This window comes from Electrophorus electricus, chromosome 7 (genome assembly GCF_041902795.1).
Source record: "Electrophorus electricus isolate QZ-2024a chromosome 7, ASM4190279v1, whole genome shotgun sequence".
Classification (NCBI taxonomy): Eukaryota; Metazoa; Chordata; class Actinopteri; order Gymnotiformes; family Gymnotidae; genus Electrophorus; species Electrophorus electricus.
This window is the reverse complement of record NC_137503.1, coordinates 29938510-29956313: the sequence shown is the minus strand read 5'-3', so window position 1 is coordinate 29956313 and position 17804 is coordinate 29938510. Positions and strand designations below refer to the sequence as shown.

Genomic DNA, 17804 nt, shown 5'->3' with positions numbered 1-17804 from the left:
CCAGAGTAAGCTACAGTTCAGCATAATTCAGTAAAGACAGAAATATATGTTATTCACTGCAAAGATCTGCTTGACATTCTGAATCACTACCTGACACAAGTAAGATAATATAAGGTTTCTCTATACTAGACTTTGCCACTCTCTGACACCTTTTGACTTTGCCAATACATATTAATACTACAACAAATACCTCTTTAAGTTTTTAATACCATTGCTAGATTATTTAAAAAATTGTTGTGCATGAAGTGTTTTCAATTGTCTATTTGATACAAAACTCTTTAAAGTTTCTTTAAAGTTTCTACTGCATGTAAATATGTATATATGTATTACCTCATCCACATTCTCAAAGGCATTGATGATGTCGTAGGGCAGGCAGGAGAGGAGGTCTATGACAAACCAGGTCTTCAGGTAGTTCATACGTATGAGCTTGGGGTCTGATATGACCTCGCCTCCTGGGCCCACAAATGTGGTGTGGAAGTTGAGCACGATATCCACCAGGAAGATGACATCCACCACACTGTCCACCACCAGCCAGGCCAGGTTGTTCTGCTTGGTCTTGAAGGAGACATTGTAGGGCACCATGATGGCTGTGTAGAAGGTGAGGATGAGAATAACCCAGTCCCACGTGGTTTTGAATGTGCAGTAGTGCAGGATGATGTGTGGAGGGGTTTTAGGAGCCTCCTGCTTGTACTGTGGAAGGATGTCCGAACCCAGCTGCAGAGCCTAGGCAGTGGGAGAGAAAGAACCATAAGAAATGGTATGGATGTGTGTGCGTGTGTGTGTGCGTGTGTGTGTGTGTGTGTGTGTGTGTGTGTGTGTGTGTGTGTGTGTGTGTGTGTGTGTGTGTGTGTGTGTGTGTGTAAGAGGATTCAAGAGCTCACCTCTTTACCTGATCAGTGACATACTGAAATGCCTCCATTATCTAGCCGTGTTATGATGTTTGTGATGTTAAACCACAGAATATGAGGTCTGCTCTCAAATCATGACTTCTCTTTGTGGTATTATTTACTGTATGACAGTAAGCCTTTCACTTGGTGCTCTGGGTGTGCTGTGGGAAATAACACGCTAGCTGGATTGAGTCATAAGTGCTCTCTGTGGCACTCTACACCAGCAATTAGTTGGCAATGAAGTCAACCTTCTCCTGTCTGAGATTGGCAGCTACCTGAATGTGTGTGTGGAAAAGGCATAGACCTTTAAAGAGCATGACTCACTGATGATTTTGCTGGCTAACCTTTGTGGCGTCGATGTGTTTGTGTGAGTGAGATGGGGTGGGGGGGGGGTGGGGGTGGGGGATGGGGGTTGGGGGGTGTTGAGCGGGCAAAAGTGAAACTCACCTCAGCCAGTCTTGAGTGTTTATGGCTGACCTCATTCTTGTTGAGGGGTGCGAGCTGTTGCAGTGTACCGCGGCTGTTGGTGAGAGCTCTGGTGAGCCTCGCAAACTTGGTCCATCCTGCCACAGAGAAATATAGTGAAAAACACCTCAACAACTAGTAGAGCTCCACGTTTCATGTAATCCAGCCTTCCATTCACAGAGCCTCTGCCAAAAGACTTGCACCAAAATTCATTGCCATAATTCTCCTTTCTTTGTTTTTTTTTTTTTTTCTGGAGCTTCCCTGCTTCTGTCAGTGAAAGTTTAAGGAGGTTCTATAACTCTCTCTTACAATCCTCCCACCTTCTCCTTTACATTCCCATATCTCTTTCCTCTTGCATCTTCCTTGCTGAATAGCCATCTTTTTCACTCCTGTTCATGCTCCAGTTAACAAAATCTTTTATATGTTCTCTCCCAGTCTTCTCAAACAGTTTCAAAGAAACAACATGAGTTATGTGCCCATTTGCTGTCATTATCCCTACCATGTTCCTGTCTTCACTCTACAAAGTTAACCATCTCACCTCGTCGGCGTCTTTGAAATGAGAAAGACACCTGCAGCCACCGGGGTCAGTGAAGAGGCCTTAAGGCCTCTTTATGATTTCAGAATTAAAAGCACTGCAATACAGTGGCACATGAAGGGAAGGGGAGGAAGGGATGGGGGGGGGGGGTGTTAGTGGACCAAAGCCGACACCTCTTCATTAACCGCCGGTGAGAACTTACGTTTTGCTGAAGATTAATCAGAGCCAATTGGGTGAGGCCAAGTGGGTGGCATGCAGAAAATAACACCCACGCATCCGCTCCCTTTTTAACACCCACACAGCCAGAAAGCCAGCACTTCCTAATGGGCGGCATTCTGATAGATTGTGGCTACTGGCGCTGGAAGGGGGAGGATCAAAACCGCTCACGCGGCCGCCACCCCTCCACCCAGCGCTTCTTTTGTTCGAGAACAATTGCACTGGTCTAAGTTCGATCTGTTTAGAATCTGCAGAAGCGAAGATTTATAGCACCAAGCCTCTAAAAGCAGACTCAAGGAAAGTTAAAGAAAGAGAGGCAGGAAGCAAGATGCACTGCACTTCCAATTTGAGGCGCATCTCGTCCAAACTCTGCGGTGCAGGGGCAAGGCACTGTGGGTGTGAGCTGAGTGGGTCGCTTGTGGCCATTATGCTTTTTTGCATTTTGCTTCCTCAGCATGCAGGAGCTCTCCCAGCGCACAGCCCCGCCAGCTCCCACGTGCACCAGCTGGCGGGCTGGACTAAAATAGCACACCGGCTTGATGGAGCCCGTTCAAGGTTCAGGGGGAGCACGCAGCAATAAAGCACAGTCTTATGGGACAGAGAAGAGAACAGCTGTACCTCCACTGAGGACAGTAACAGTGCTGTGCAGGCCATTACAGCTGAGTAATCTGACTGAGATGAATCAGTGTGGCAGAATTATCACAAGAACTTCAAATATGAGACAACTGATGAAATGAACTAACTTAAGAGGAGGAGACATGTAAGTAATTAAGGGAAGGAAATTTAGAAGAGAGGAGACAGATCAGATGAGACCACTGATGAAAGAGAGAGCTGAAGGGAGGGAGAGAAAGAAAGAAACAATTGTCCAAGCTGGCTGTCAGCCTCAGATGGTGGCGTGACAGCACTGTGTGAGACCTTGGGCCAGAGAGGGCTCATGCAGGATGGGCTTCAGCTCTGGGGGCAGGACATTCCCCACAGAGCTCCCCCAGGCTGGCCTTAGCTCCAGGGGAATGGAGTCGGCCCACTTTGGCTTCCTGTTTTATGCAGCATCCTCAAGCCTGGCCTCCATCCACCTACTTGTCTGCCTAGAAAACTCACAACCGTTTTGGCAAGGCCAAGCTGGATAATGACCAAGTTAGACACAGCAGAGGATATGTAAAGAAAGAGCAAAAGAGCGAGATATGTGGTGGAGATGATACTGTCTAATGGCCAACCTTTTCCCTCTGCGTCTCTGATTCAGTTTCCCTCCACCTCACTCATTAAGTGGTAAAGTGAAGTCACACAGTATATGCTTGATAGATAAAATGAAGTTACAGTGCATATAACTTCTGCACAGGGACAGTGGGAGAAATCCCCAAGATTCAGTGGAATCCACCTTATTTCCTCATCATTCTTCCTGCTAGGCTATTTGGAGCTTGCATGTTTCTCAATAGCCAAGGTCAAATAGCACCACAATGGCAAGTCAAAGTGCTCCAGACAGTCAAAAACACACACATACATTATATTCATACAGTCACAGATATCAGATAATGTATAAAATGGGTAAGAAAAGCACACAGACCAATACATACACTCATGCACATTAAACGCCAGGCCAAGATTGTATGCACTGATGAGAAACCTTTCTTTTTGTTGAGAAACCTTGTGCATATTTTATGGTTTTCATGAAGGCTTACTAAAACATGGCAGTGCAAATGCACACACACACACACACACACACACACACACATACACAAAAATACAAATATACAGACACACAAACACGCACGCACACGCAAATTGCCACACACAACTACTTGTGCAATATCAGATGGATTGTGCAATAACTGCAAGTTTGTATGGGAGACTGTTGACTGTGCAGACTGTGGAGCTGTACACACACACACACACACACACACACACACACAGTATCTGCCCAGAGGTCTATGTGACCTGAGGCTGGTGAAGGGAACTACACAGTGACATGGAATAAAGCTCTAAAGCCCCACAATAAGCTCTAAAGTTCTACTGTACTAATTATAAGCCTGGCTCTGCCAGGCATAGAAACAGCATGTAACAGAAGCAGCATGCAAGAGCATGTAATCGAAGTAGTGAGGTATTTTGCACAACACGAGCACCTCTTTAATATAAAAGTACCAGTGAATATGCAGGCTAGCTTTTCCACCACAGAGCATCTATTACAGCACCTTAGTGAACTACCTGAGTCTTGATGACACTTTATATAGTGAAAAAAGGGCAAAGTGAAATCTTATTCACAAGGAGCTGCCTTTTAAGTGGCCTCCACATTGACCCTTTGTATGTTTAGCTCATAAGAGTCTCTTGACCTCAGGAGGGGGTGATCAGGCTCAATACAATGCCAAAAATGACATTTTACACGCTAATTTTGTTGGTTTTGTATTTACTCTATGTTTATTTTAGCTGATGTAGTTTTACTGGGGATTATTAAGAATGAGGCCTTAGTTTGGGTGGGTTGTTCCCTTAATAAGTAAAAGTGCAAGGAATGGTGAGAATTTCATCTTAAATTTGCCCTATGGCTTGAACAAAACAAGTGGCTGCTTGGTGTTCATCTGATGTGATATCATTAGGACAGTGAATTTCTTGCTTTGATCTCTCTATCCAAGGTCTCTCTCTCTATATATGATGATAACCAGTGTATAATTCAGCTTCTACTATGTTATGAAGAGGCTCTATGTCTTACATGTTCTAATATCCACCACTGAACTAAAAAGGTCATGTTCACCTTAGATTACTATTTCAGTGTGGACAAATTATTCTTGATTTGTAAATCACTTCACAGATCTGTTCACACTATGCTGTGCACTGAGCACATTTAAAGTGCTTGACTCCAAGCATTTAACTAAGATCTTGTTCAAATCTGTACAAACAGATTCACTGATGCCATAGAGGTATGGACCTGGACCTTCTCCAGGTTCGGTCGCTTAGGCACAAGCCCTAATCTAGAAAAGAGCTACTGGAATCATCTGGGGAAGATGCTTCAATCCTCATCCTCTTTAGCCTTGGCTGCATGTGTGGGAATGGTGGAGAGGCCATTTTGCCCAACTCCACTGGCTATACCTTGTACCTGCCTGTCTTTCTGTTACTCCAATAGACACAAGAACAGTGACAGCAGCTACCAGTCTACTTTTCAGATGCAAAATGTGGTTGTATATATATGCTTCAAACAAGTTGATAAAGAAAATAGCCACACACGCAACACACAGATAAACACACACACACACACACACCTACATAAACACACACAAACACAAAGAGGGAGAAAGTGAGATGTATGGACAGATACACTGAGGGAAAAAGGCAGAAAGAGAGAGAAAGAGGGAGTGACAGAGAATAGAAAAATATAGAGATCTGACACTGGCCATCAATCACACACAGAAGAGGAGTTGGAAAGCTTCAACTCCAGGGCTGCCAGCAGCGAGGGCACTCTCAAATGCAAAGTGACAGCTCAACTGTCTTGCGATTTGGCCCTGTGCTATTCTGCTACTACAGACTTCAGCTTGCAGCACACACAGATCAGCTCGGAAGCAACGGCTCTAATTGACCTTGTAATGGCCATTTCACATAGTCTCATTTTAAAGTGTCACTTTCTAATTATTAAGGCAGTTGTAGATTTGAATGGGAGTTGCAATGTATGCTCTGTGGAAAAAACAAATACTTTGTCAAGTTTACTGTCCTTATCTCAATGAATACTAAAGAATACTAGATAAAACTTTCACTAAAAATACAATATTCAAGTCAATATGTAATGTACTGTGGAAATGAATATGTTTTTTCACAGTCTACAGATGACACTGGGGTTACCAAGATGGTTTGACATATGACTAGGAAGTAGCCAGTGATATGAAACTCACAAATTCTTACTTAAGAGATTGATGTTTCTTCCTGACCATTACACAAGTATATTGCTTCTTGAGCCTTTAACCCCTGCAGGTTTAATCATAGATAATTCTGTCCTTTTTAACTCATCTGCAGCAGAGGAAGCTGAGGTGCAGTCTCACCTTTAGTGGTCTCATCTTCGATGGGCTGCTTGAAGACAGTTATGTCCTTGAATGTGCAGAGGAACAGAACCACTTTATCGTTCTCATTCCTGATGGGGGCCACCTGCATGTACAGCCACACAGGGCTCCCTGGCAGGACAGAGGAGCAGAGATGTGGAAAGCGAGGGATAAGATGGGCCCAAAGTTTGGGCCAGAGAGGGATGCATGGAGAGCAGAGAGATTGCCGGAGGGAAATGAGAAGAGAGGGAAGTTGGAGGAATAAAATGGGATCAAGGGTTGGATACAGACAATAAAGCCATGAGGAAGGGAGCAGGAAAGGGTGGGAAGAGAGAACTGGAACTTCACCAGCTGGTTCATTAGAACAGGAAATCTGCTGCATAGCTGCCTAATGGATCATTAAACCCAAGATTACTCACACAGGCCCATCTTAAAGAAGCGGTTTAGGACTATTGATTTTAAGTGCCTACACGCACAAAGTCTGGAATATAGACTTTAGGCCTTAGAGGCTACATTATGTAAGTTTGACCTACAATGTACCTTATTTTAAGGAGACTACAGTGCTCTGAGGTATAGCACCAATTACCAGCCAACAAAGAGAGATTATTCATGAAGTAAATCAGAAATAAATTATCCTAATAATTTAAGAATGACAGAAATCTATAGGTACACAGGAAAAGGTATATGAAATACTGGGCCAAAAACCTAAGAAATAAGGGTCTGTAAAAACTAATGTTAAGTATATGTATACTACAAATTATATTTTAAGATAACAAAGTCCCAAGAACCCCTTTCCTACAATTCAGTTTGTTTGCTGTATGCAGTGGTAGCTCAGTGGTTAAGGTACTTTACTTGTAATTAGAAGGTTGCTGGGTCAAACCCCACTACTACCAAGTTGCTACTATTGGGCCCCTGAGCAAGGCCCTTAACCCTCAAGTTGTACTCAGTTATAATTGTAAGTCACTTTGGATAAAAGTGTCAGACAAATGGAAATTGTGGGTATTGTGTTATGTCAGTATGTTCTGTTGCACATGTTCAGTGTTAACCTTGAACCCAGCACATCAGATCTTTCATTATATTGTTCACACTGTATTCAGTATCAATAAAATTAGGTCAAATCAGTTATAGTGTTACACTCATAATGTAGAAAGGTCTTCATGAAGCAGCTGAAGTGCAACTATCTGAAATGTTCCAGAAGCTTAAATGTTCATTAAAAAGATGTGAACACATTAGCAAGCCCTCTTAAGAGTGTCAGAAAAGCTTCTGGGCATTCTCCTCTTGATACAGGTCCAGATAAAAGCCTTACGCATGCAATGATTGCCTAAGACCCAGCCTGTGATACTCACTGTTCTTCTTATAGAGAAGCACTTCAAAGCAATTGGACTCATAGTTATCAAAGGTCTGTCTGACTTTTTCTATTGTCTTCTTGTCTGTCAGTTCGCCATACATGAAACTGCCGGGGTGGGAAGAAAAGAATGAGAGTGTAGAGGGATTGTGAAAGAGGAAAGAGGAAATATGGGCAGATGGGAAATGAGAGAGAGAGAGAGAGAGAGAGAGTGAGAGAGAGAGAGAGAGAGAGAGAGAGAGAGAGAGAGAGAGAGAGAGAGAGAGAGAGACAGTTGAGTGCACACACCTGTGTCGCATAAACATCCACTAAACAAGCTCCTTGTCTGTCAGTATCAATTAATTCTGTGTGTGTGTGTGTGTGTGTGTGTGTGTGTGTGTGCTGAGTGGTTGAGTGGGGTGAGTGATGATGTTGGCTGTCAGATCCTGCAGTTTCACCACTGGGTAAACACAGAGTCATCTTGACAGCTTAGAGAACTGATCTCACTCTTATTGCCTGTAATGCCACTTAACGCGCCTGTTCTCCAGACACAGATTAAATCCAGTCTTGGTCTAAATTACATGGTCAAAGCAGATTCTGAACTAAAACCCTTTTAAGTCCTAGAACCTAGAAAAAACAGAATACAATAAACAAATCAAAACAAATCAAACATGTTCACACAGATAGGCTACTTTAAAAACATGATAGTATCAAAATGCAAGCTCAATCATCAAATCATGCAGGTGATTGCAATGTAATGTTTGCCTATTTATCAAGTGTGTATATTACTTAATAAGTGCATAATTTTTAAAAAAGTAATGATGTCAGCATGCACTTGACCATGAATGGTCATGTGGGCTGGCCTCCAGTACCTGTCTGTAGGTGTCAGACCCATTTCAGTAATGTTCCTGAACATAGCTTACCTTTACTTATATGGTATACATTACTTACATTTATGGTATAAAAATTGTTCTTCCTCTATACTCATATAACAATCACTGAGTTTAAAGAGCCCATGAAGCATAACTATGAGATTAAAATGCTAATCTACATTCAAATCTACATTAATTTGAGGATATTTCACATCTATATTGAGTGAACCATAATAGAATTACAGCGCATTTTATACTTAGCCTTCCAATTTTGAGTTATAATATGAGATATAATATAAGATATAAGCAATTAACAATATCTTAAATACAGATGTTTAGTACTTGCTCAGTGACTGAAGTCTGTGACTCATAGATGTTACCAGACACCAGGCATACCAGTTAAAGGAACACTACAGCAAAAAAAAACAAAATTATAAAATTTCCTCTTTTCCCCAAAGATATTACATAGGCCAAGACATGTCTGGTGCTCCAGTGCTGCTTCTTTAGTTTTGTGCTGCACTAGGCCTTCAAGGCTAACAGAGCTAACATAGCAAATACAGCTAACATAGTTAGTAAAGGACGTCTATACCCACCAATGAGCAAAACTGCATGCTGAAATAATCACAAACTGCCTTCCAAACAATTCATTTTTATAGATAACAGTGTCCCATACAGTATGAGAAACTAAAGTTTGTACTAACTGAGGATTCTTCTGTGAGTAGACAGCACTTTGTACGTTGCTCTGGGTAACAGTGTCTGATAAATCCTATAGATTTAAATGTAAGTGTAAATCCACAGCAAATCTGGAGATTTTTGGCAACTCACTGTGGTTTATTGCATGTGTCAGATTATTTCAGCATGCAGTTTGTACAATACAATACAATACTGAGTGGTGGGTATGAGTTTTCCTTAGAACTTAGCTAAATTTGCATCCTAGCTTGAGTGCAATGCTAAAGAACCAAAATGTGGGCTCAACTACACTTTTGACAAAAGGAAAACTATGTCGATTTCATTTTTCTGCCAACTCTTTAAAGAACAGAGAAACTCCATAGTTGCTTATTCAAATCGAATGTGTACCTGAGTGCAGGACCAAAGCAAGCAAATGAAAGAAGCATCACTTCCATTTATTTGTAGACTGCTCTGCATATATGATCTGTTATAGAATCACAGAATGCTCTAAACCAAGTTCTGCAAGTCTCTGTCTGTCAGCATGATTATGGTCAGGCAGATAATCGGTTACAAGAAACGCCCACAAGGCTCATCAGAACCATTTAGTGCACTCTTGGGCACAAACCAAATCTCTCCAAACTCCTCTCTGTCACAGTTTGTGCTGGTTTCTGTTCTATCCATCATATTGGGTTAAGAACAGAAATACAAGCATAATGACTTCTTTGGGGGGGTGTAACTGGTGGGTGCCTTCACAGGATACAGTATCAAATCTTCGGGCCTTTTATGGCTATAGCTCACAAAGTCTCTGCCACCTCCGCCACTAAGAAAGGCTATCGTTTTCAGTGGGTGGTGTTTCCATTTCCACAAAGGTGACTGGCAGCTACTGGCCCTCCTGTGCAATAACCACATGCCTGGAGATGAGCATTAGGGAACAGGAGGGAATTTAGCACGGAAGTGGCCAGTCGGAATAAAATAGAACATGGTAGGCGAGTGAATGGCTCCAAACACCACAAGCCTGAAATGAGCTGGGTCAATTTAAAGGACAGAAAATTAGACCTGCTAATTAGTGGAGACACAGTAACACTGGTCATGTGGATGCAGTGCAACAGCCTGTGCAGATGCCTGTGAACACCCTGCTTCCATCTTATCTAAGGCAAACCCTGCATTGCACCTTTATTGATGCTGCAGGTTCACCAACAATTATGTCAACTAGATGAATTTTAAACTTCTGCATCCCTTATAATTGGTTTTTAAACTTAACACCAGCTTTAGCTTCAACAGGAATACAAAAAAAGCATGTATTTAACAGGCACTGAATTATTTACGAACAAGTCTTGATGACCAAACAAGTATTTGTTCTCATGTTGATACTTTGTCTAACTAGCTCTGTTTTTGGTTAATTGGCAAAGTGATAAGATGACAGAGAGTGAAGGAAGCCACTTACCTGCAGGTACTGCTCTTCTGCATGACCTCAGCCCTGTGGTAGCCAGACAACTTACAGAATCCGTCATTACTATAGACTATAGGCCATTCCACGATTTGGGCATTACCCAAGAGGAAACTGGTCTCTGCAGAAAAATGGAAGACGAATGTCTCTGTAAAACCATAAACATCAGCGAGCCACAACAGACACACTGGTTTGATAATGCACACGTGTTCACGGGCATGATCTGGAAAAAAAAAAATTTCAACAAAGACAGAAAAAAAAAACTTTCCAGTGTTTCAAAAATGATGCTGCAGACTGGATACCTGGCAAAGAAAGGTTGTTAGAATAAAAAAAAAACCTTCCCAAAACCTACCAAAAGAGCAATTACCCATAAGGAAAACAAAATCAAGCTGTGATCTGGTCTAAATCGTTCACTCATTTTTCTATAGTGTTTAAACTTCCAAACCCTACTGCCACCCACTGTTATGTGATGAAAATGTACTCAAATGTTCATTGCGAGGAAAAAAAGACTGCATGCATGCACACACACGCACGCGCACACACACACACACACACACACACACACACACACACACACACACACACACACACACACACACAATCTGTCAAACAAACAATGTGCTATTACTCTAAATCCTAAATTCAAGAGGTCTGAAAATGGACTTTTGAAGAAAACGCTTTCATTATGACCCACTTTAAAGAATGAGTTAACTCTTCAGATAAATAAACTCAATGTGAATTAATTCATGCACAAAGTGGACATAATTAATTGCAGTTTTGGTATGATGACTGAATTCTTCCAGTGGTAAAAGCAAGCAGCTATATACGTTTACAGAGTTTTAGAGGTGCCTTAAGAAAAGCTTAACTCAGCCCAGATACACAGCCTCCTCACACACTGACCATAGCAAACAATGAGGACATTGCAGTAGAAGAGACAAACAAGGGCACAGTTTCGGCTATATCTGCTTAAAAAACACAAATAGTCTCAATGCACCACGTCCACAGGTGCCTGTACACAGTGTTCAGGAGTCATCAGGAAAGAAAGGTGGAGACCGAAACTTATGTATTAAAGTGTAGATAAGATGAAAGAAAGGGTGGATGGTTAAATGACAAGAGCAATCTGGATACTTGACAGCCATTAGAGGAGGTGGCTACTTCTTTCCTTGGTCGAATAAACAGCTGAATATTTTCTCCATCCTCCTCCACCCTTCATCTCTTGAGGCCTCACTGGAGACAAGACAAGCTCAAAGGAGTAAAGTGCAGTGATGGGCCCTCAATGGACATGTGCAGGGGGCTCATTACAGAAATCTCCACACCCAAGCCTTACCCATCAGGGGCTAACAGGAAGGAGTCCTCCCCAATGATCCGGGTGACCCATATCCTGCAGAGCTATGTTCAATGCTTAGACAACTGTGAGACTTCCTGTCACCGATGATATACTTCTATCTCTGAAAGGACAGTCCATTCTGACTAATGAAGCCACTGCCAGGCGAAAAAAACAACCCAGCAAGGGCCAGGCCAGTGAAGCTGGAATGAGCAAAGCTGTTTCGAAAGCAGGAGTGGAGCCAGCTCATCACTGGAAAGGGTCCAGTCTATGGACCAAGTGCTGCTACATTGCTGAGTTCCGATAGTATTTTAGAAGCACAATAAAAGCAATGAAGTCCCATGTTATGAACCATTCAGGACTGGTAAAACCATTTTACCAGTGTCAAGAACTGCCTGAACACAGACAGTAGAGATGGATTTCACTGGATCCAAAAACTTCCAGCACAGCATTGTCTAATGCGTACATTTAATGTTCAGTTGCATGTCTTACACAGCTTCATAATTTATTGCTATTTACTTACAGAGCTACAATGCTTGGACTTACTGGTCTCACATGTGGCTAATAATCTCCGCCTGTGTCTGTATTTAATTATTCTGATCTTAATTCTCAAGATGCCAGGCTCTTCTCATGCCAGATGATGCCTATTTAAAAATGCCTTTGACATGTGCAGGGCTGGTTCCACACTCAGGGCCTACAGGCAAAGCTTTGTGCCTACTGATGAGATGCTGGCAGAAGCTTATCAGACCAGCGGTGAATGTAGAGAGGGATGAAAGACAACAGGCCCCGCCCACCATCTCCATGTGGGAAGTTGACAGGCACCTGCCAAGCCATTCTCTAGTTATCCCACTACATGCTGTTCACTTGAGAGACAGTTTGCACACAGTCACACACTCAAACACACACGCAAACATTCACCCACACACCTATACACAGACCAGTTGCCGACACTCAAACACACACAGAAAAAAGAAAACACAACATATGCCCACACACACACAGTTCAAAATGTCAAAAGGAAAGGTAGGACGCTAGGCAGTGTCCACTTGTTTGAGCAAATGTATCCCTGATCAAGGAGATGAATAAGGAAAGAAATCAGCTTTGATGACAGTATTAAAAAATTATCCAACTATTCACCAAAGGAGGCACCTAAGAACTGCTCCAGAAAAGACAAAGATGATGAAAAAAAAAAAAATCCAAATGCCAAATGTATGTGCTCCTCATTTTCTTTCTTCTTCCCCATCTGCAATTACACAGCCACGCTTTCTTTGTGTCAGCATTTGACTTGTTCAAGACGAGTGGTCTGTGTGACCGTGCGCATTAAAAAAAAGTCAATGCCAATCTCCTTCATTAAGACTTTGGCAGACAGAGGCAGAGAGGGCTGGTGAATCAGCTGTAATGACTTCAATTTTTCAATCATCTCTAGTGTGGCCTGCAATGGAAAACCCTAATATTTCTTTGGGAAAACTATCCCTTCTGTAACTGATCTCAAACCTTCAAACTGATCATATTCATAAGGTGATCCTGAGTTCAGTCAGTATTTTTAACCCAAACACTGGGTTTTTATAGTCCTACATTAATTTTAAATGGTAAATCAAATTATTTCCGTTATCAAATACCATTATTTCTAAAAACAAACCTAGGAGTTCAGATTACCAAGAATTTCCAGAGCAAATGCTAATCATTAACTAACATGTTACTCTGGTACTGTGTAAATTTTCCAGTCTTCTGATCTGATCAGCTCCACTTGCAGATATTTGAAATGTGACATTACAATATAATAATAGTACAGTGATGCGGGTGTTATTAAAATCACGTTGGCGAGATGTTTATCCTGCTTTATCAACAGCAATAGCTGCTACAGCAAAGGCCTGACCTTTAACCTGATGATCTGCCTCCTTCCACACAGTTATGGGCATGGCTAATTCTTTAGGCATGTGTGGTACAAACGGTGAAGAACTTTATAAACTGACTGGAAGATAGTCCGAAGCAAGCGCTCCTCCTGCCACTGGGACATTTCACCATAACACGCAGCAGGTTCTGTGAAAAGCACATCTTAACCAGTGACACTGCATCTGGTGTCCTATTCTCAGGGGAAAAGGGATGGCTGTTAGGGGGAACAAAATAAACCTGTAATTACAGGAAGTGCCATGTGTACACAATGTGTAGACGCACTGTCATTTTTACCCCCTCTCTGCCGCCGTTTACGGAACTGTATGCATGCATGGAGTTTGGAAGAAGTTTGGGAATGTATTCAAGAATAACAGGTGGTGGCAAAACAAGCCCTCTCCCACCGCGAGACAAAAAGGTGATGTGATGGCAAAAAGACCTCAAGTGGACTTTTGTTACCTTACAGCTGTGCAGCTCTTTTCTCTCAGAGTCACCAGAAACATGTTGCACGGTGGCCTCCACAAAGGAATAATGGAGACTGTTTTTAGTAAAGGCTAAATAAGAGGACATGCAAGCAAAGCCGTAATAACACCTACACTTGGGTGACAAAGCCACCACCATGCCAACATTTCTAACTCCAAAAGGGAATATGCTAGATGCAAGGCTCTGAGCTGTAAACAATATGGCATAAATAAGTACTTAATAACTTAATTTCAATTATATTTTAGAACACTGTGAATGTTTTGAAGGGTGTGAATGGGTTATAATTCATTAAATACAGCTCTGCCTCAAATGAAATGTACAAACATTTTTGAGTAGTGTGAAATTTGAGAAATGCAGTTTAAGATGCTAAAAAGCTCTTTGTGTAATAAGTCTTTTTAAAGACCAGTAAAAGTAGCTGTTGCCCAGAATGAACATTTCCTGGGTTTATTCCCTCCTAAAGCAACCAGCTCATCTGTCATGGAACGCTCCCCTCCAGCGAGGCACGTGGTTTGGCCAGCTACGTGCAGTGGGAGGACCCTCATTTGTGGCCACGCCTGCACACACCTGTACGTCGTTTGCCTATTTATGTGTGTATTTAAACCCACGTCAGGGAGTGCAGTGTCGTTGGTCATTGTTGACGTAGCATGTGGATGTAACGTGTTGATGGTTCATGGTAATGTTACAAGTTTTGGATATTGTTAACTGTGTTTGTTTACTGTCAACCGTTTCATGTTCGCATTGACGTTAGCGATGCTTGTAAGTGCCGTTATCGTTCCGTGTGTATCTGTAAATAAATGTACGTCCCAGTCGCTGGAGTCTGTGCGTCCTGCCCCTCGCCCTGCGGCACTCGGGCCATCTCGCGTTACATCCTCACATTACTTCTACAAATTCCTAGAAACACTAATTAACTGTTGCCAGTCCCACATCAAACCAGCCACAATAGAGACAAGTTTAAATTAGTTTAATTTTATGCTAACTAAATTAATAGTTGACTTTCACAACTGATTTTCACAGTGTCAACACCTCTATATAAGAGTGATATATTTTTAAAAAAGTAAATTCTATGACCAATAGACTTAAAATGAGTTTGGACCTAATTTAACTATTAATTCTTCAGTGGAAATCATGACATTACATGACACTGATTAATCCATGCCTGACACAACTAGTTTTTGAGATACAGTTTAAGCACATTACTGCAGTGTACATTTATACAGAATAATTAGTGCTGAATGAGGAATTCAATCGAAGAACAGACTTTAAAAAAACACACATGCAACTGTATTCTATAGCCCTTCTGTTGCCATGTACTATTTGCATTAGCCATGATAAAACTCTTCAAAAATGGTGAGTTCTGTCTGCTGCTGGATTAATATTTTTTGGTACTGACACGGTCATATAAAATCCCCTGCAATGCTGCTTTGCCTCATAAACCTGTAGCAGCAAAACACCTACAGCCGTGCCACTATCATGTCAGGGTCGTTGCTATGCTGAGAATGAGCTGCCAACCAAATACTATTCAATTAGCAGTGGTCCTGTGGTCAGAAACTGATCCGTGATGAATGGGGTGTCTGGTAAGCCAGGGGCAAGAGATATGGCACTGTGCCTGCAGTGTGCGTGCGTGTGTGTGTGTGTGTGTGTGTGTGTGTGTGTGTGTGTGCACGCACGCATGAGGAAGATACTGTGTAGTGGGCCAGGAGCAGCATCGGTCAAAGACCACCTGCTAAGAAGGAAATGTCATTTCCATGAGGTTTGTCTTTTTACAAGCCCTCATTGGAGAAGTTATGGAGCAACAGAGAAACAGAGAGTGGGTAAACCCACAAACAATGCTTATCACACTACCCACAACTATGCATGGCTAGGAAACTACTTTGCATAAGTGTTTTAGCTCTGAGTGAAAAACCTCTACTAAATGCTTGCAGCATTTGGGAAAATGAAGTATGTAGAGCTATCCCATAGAACTGAGTACAGAAACGTCAGTGGGGTAAGTCTACATGTTATGCACACAGATCACATGAAGCATTGGAAGGGTTTGGATGTGATAACTTAGTCAGTGTGTGTGTGAGAGAGAAGGAGAGAGAGAGAGAGAGAGAGAGAGAGAGAGAGAGAGAGAGAGAGAGAGAGAGAGAGAGAGAGAGAGAGAGAGAGAGAGAATAAACCAAAGGGTGAAAAGAACAACTGCTTTTATTGCTGAAAACAGAGTATGACATCTGCTGGTGAGAAGCTCTCCGGAAGCGCACACGAGCATAACCAAATTCGTTACAAAGTGGGAAACTCAAGCCCGACAGCATTACATTTCCGACTCTACCCTTCCACAGTTGCCAGTGCTCCCAAGAAATCGGTCATCTGCAGCACAAAAGCCAGCACAAAACGTTGGTTACGCAGGTTGTAACGCAGACTACTTTACCAGAATAAAATAATTCAGTTCACTTTTTAAAGGGGAGAGAGAGAGAGAGAGAGAGAGAGAGAGAGAGAGAGAGAGAGAGAGAGGTATATTTACATTATTTATGTTTGATGTACTGGAAATACCTGAAAACAGCTGTCTTCAACAGCTTTCTTCCATTTGAAATGAACAGTCGAACTGGTATCATTTTCTCGCATGTGTAATTATTATTATTGTTGTTGTTGTTGTTGTTGTTGTTATGTGAAATTATTTAAAAATGTTTTTCTTTGAAAGGGCCAAATGTAATGTAAATGGGATAAACCTGTGAAGCTCACCCAACGATAGGGAACCTATTAAAACGGGGTTGCAGGATAAGTATTGGCGATATCTTGTCAAAAAACACAAGTAGACTCTTTCATATTTCCACTGACAAAGGAGTGCTCTCTGCAAGGTATGGTGCGTAACGTGACAATAAAAATAATTTTGTTAACTTGTGACAGCGTGTTGGCTATGCAATTTTCAATAATGCGTGTTTGTACAACTGTAAGTTTAAATGCAGTGGACAAATCTTTAATACAAATATAAATAAACAACTTAAAAGCTGGACTAAACGCGCAGCCAATAAAAGGTATTAAATTATTCTTTAAGTGTGGCAACTTACGCCTTAAAGGTCAGCATTCTGGTAAGCATGTGCACGAATGCCAGCCAAAAAAGTTTGTCATTGCTTTCGGCTATACGTTATAAATACGAAAATGTTTAAGGTGAATATTATGAACAAAGAAAAAAACTTATCCTAATTCAGTCCCATAAAGTGGCTTTTGAAAACGACTCAACATTTGACAGAAACATTTTAAAAACCCACACGCGACTGTTTCAAACCTAATCAGGATTATGCACACCAAGAAAAAGAAGTCATAATGTTTTAAAGAAGCTTAGTATCAGAAGGAAACGTGGGACCTCTGATTAATGAGTTATCAAATGCATCTCTTTGTCAAACACGGAGATGTGGAGGGGAAAAAGGCGATGCGCTTACCACTTGAGCGTCGGACAATATTTTCCAAAAAAGTGTTCTGCGGTGCCACCAACCCTCTCCTTCCCCCGTGCATTCTGCGCTCGAGAAGCGTCGGTCAGACTCGCAGACTTCGCCGATCGTGAAAGTAAAACAAGCCGGATGGGTATCTATAGGTGGGATGGAGAAGAACATGGTAACGCTGCGCCTTGCCTGGCCAGTCGAGGTCCTCTGTACCACGGAGCTCTGGCAGCACCGCAAGCTCCGCGCTCCGCTGTACGAATGCG

The 17804-nt window shown here is 42.0% G+C and overlaps 1 protein-coding gene across 5 annotated transcripts in view; it reads right to left on the bottom strand.

Annotated features, from left to right (window-relative positions):
- The window catches only part of kcnh5a (potassium voltage-gated channel, subfamily H (eag-related), member 5a), a 63838-nt gene extending 46034 nt beyond the window's left edge, over positions 1 to 17804 (bottom strand). The window contains exons 1-6 of one of the 5 annotated variants that reach the window (XM_027002962.3): positions 17542 to 17804; positions 10426 to 10549; positions 7463 to 7569; positions 6120 to 6248; positions 1335 to 1450; positions 331 to 723 (exon numbers count right to left, since the gene is read on the bottom strand). In XM_027002962.3, coding sequence (XP_026858763.2) covers positions 331 to 723; positions 1335 to 1450; positions 6120 to 6248; positions 7463 to 7569; positions 10426 to 10549; positions 17542 to 17614 — 942 coding nt within the window. In that variant the 5' untranslated portion in view covers positions 17615 to 17804. Of the gene's footprint in view, positions 1 to 330; positions 724 to 1334; positions 1451 to 6119; positions 7570 to 7749; positions 10550 to 17541 lie in introns of those variants that run through there. The other 4 variants (XM_081717675.1, XM_081717676.1, XM_081717673.1 and 1 more) reach the window with 4 other exon arrangements.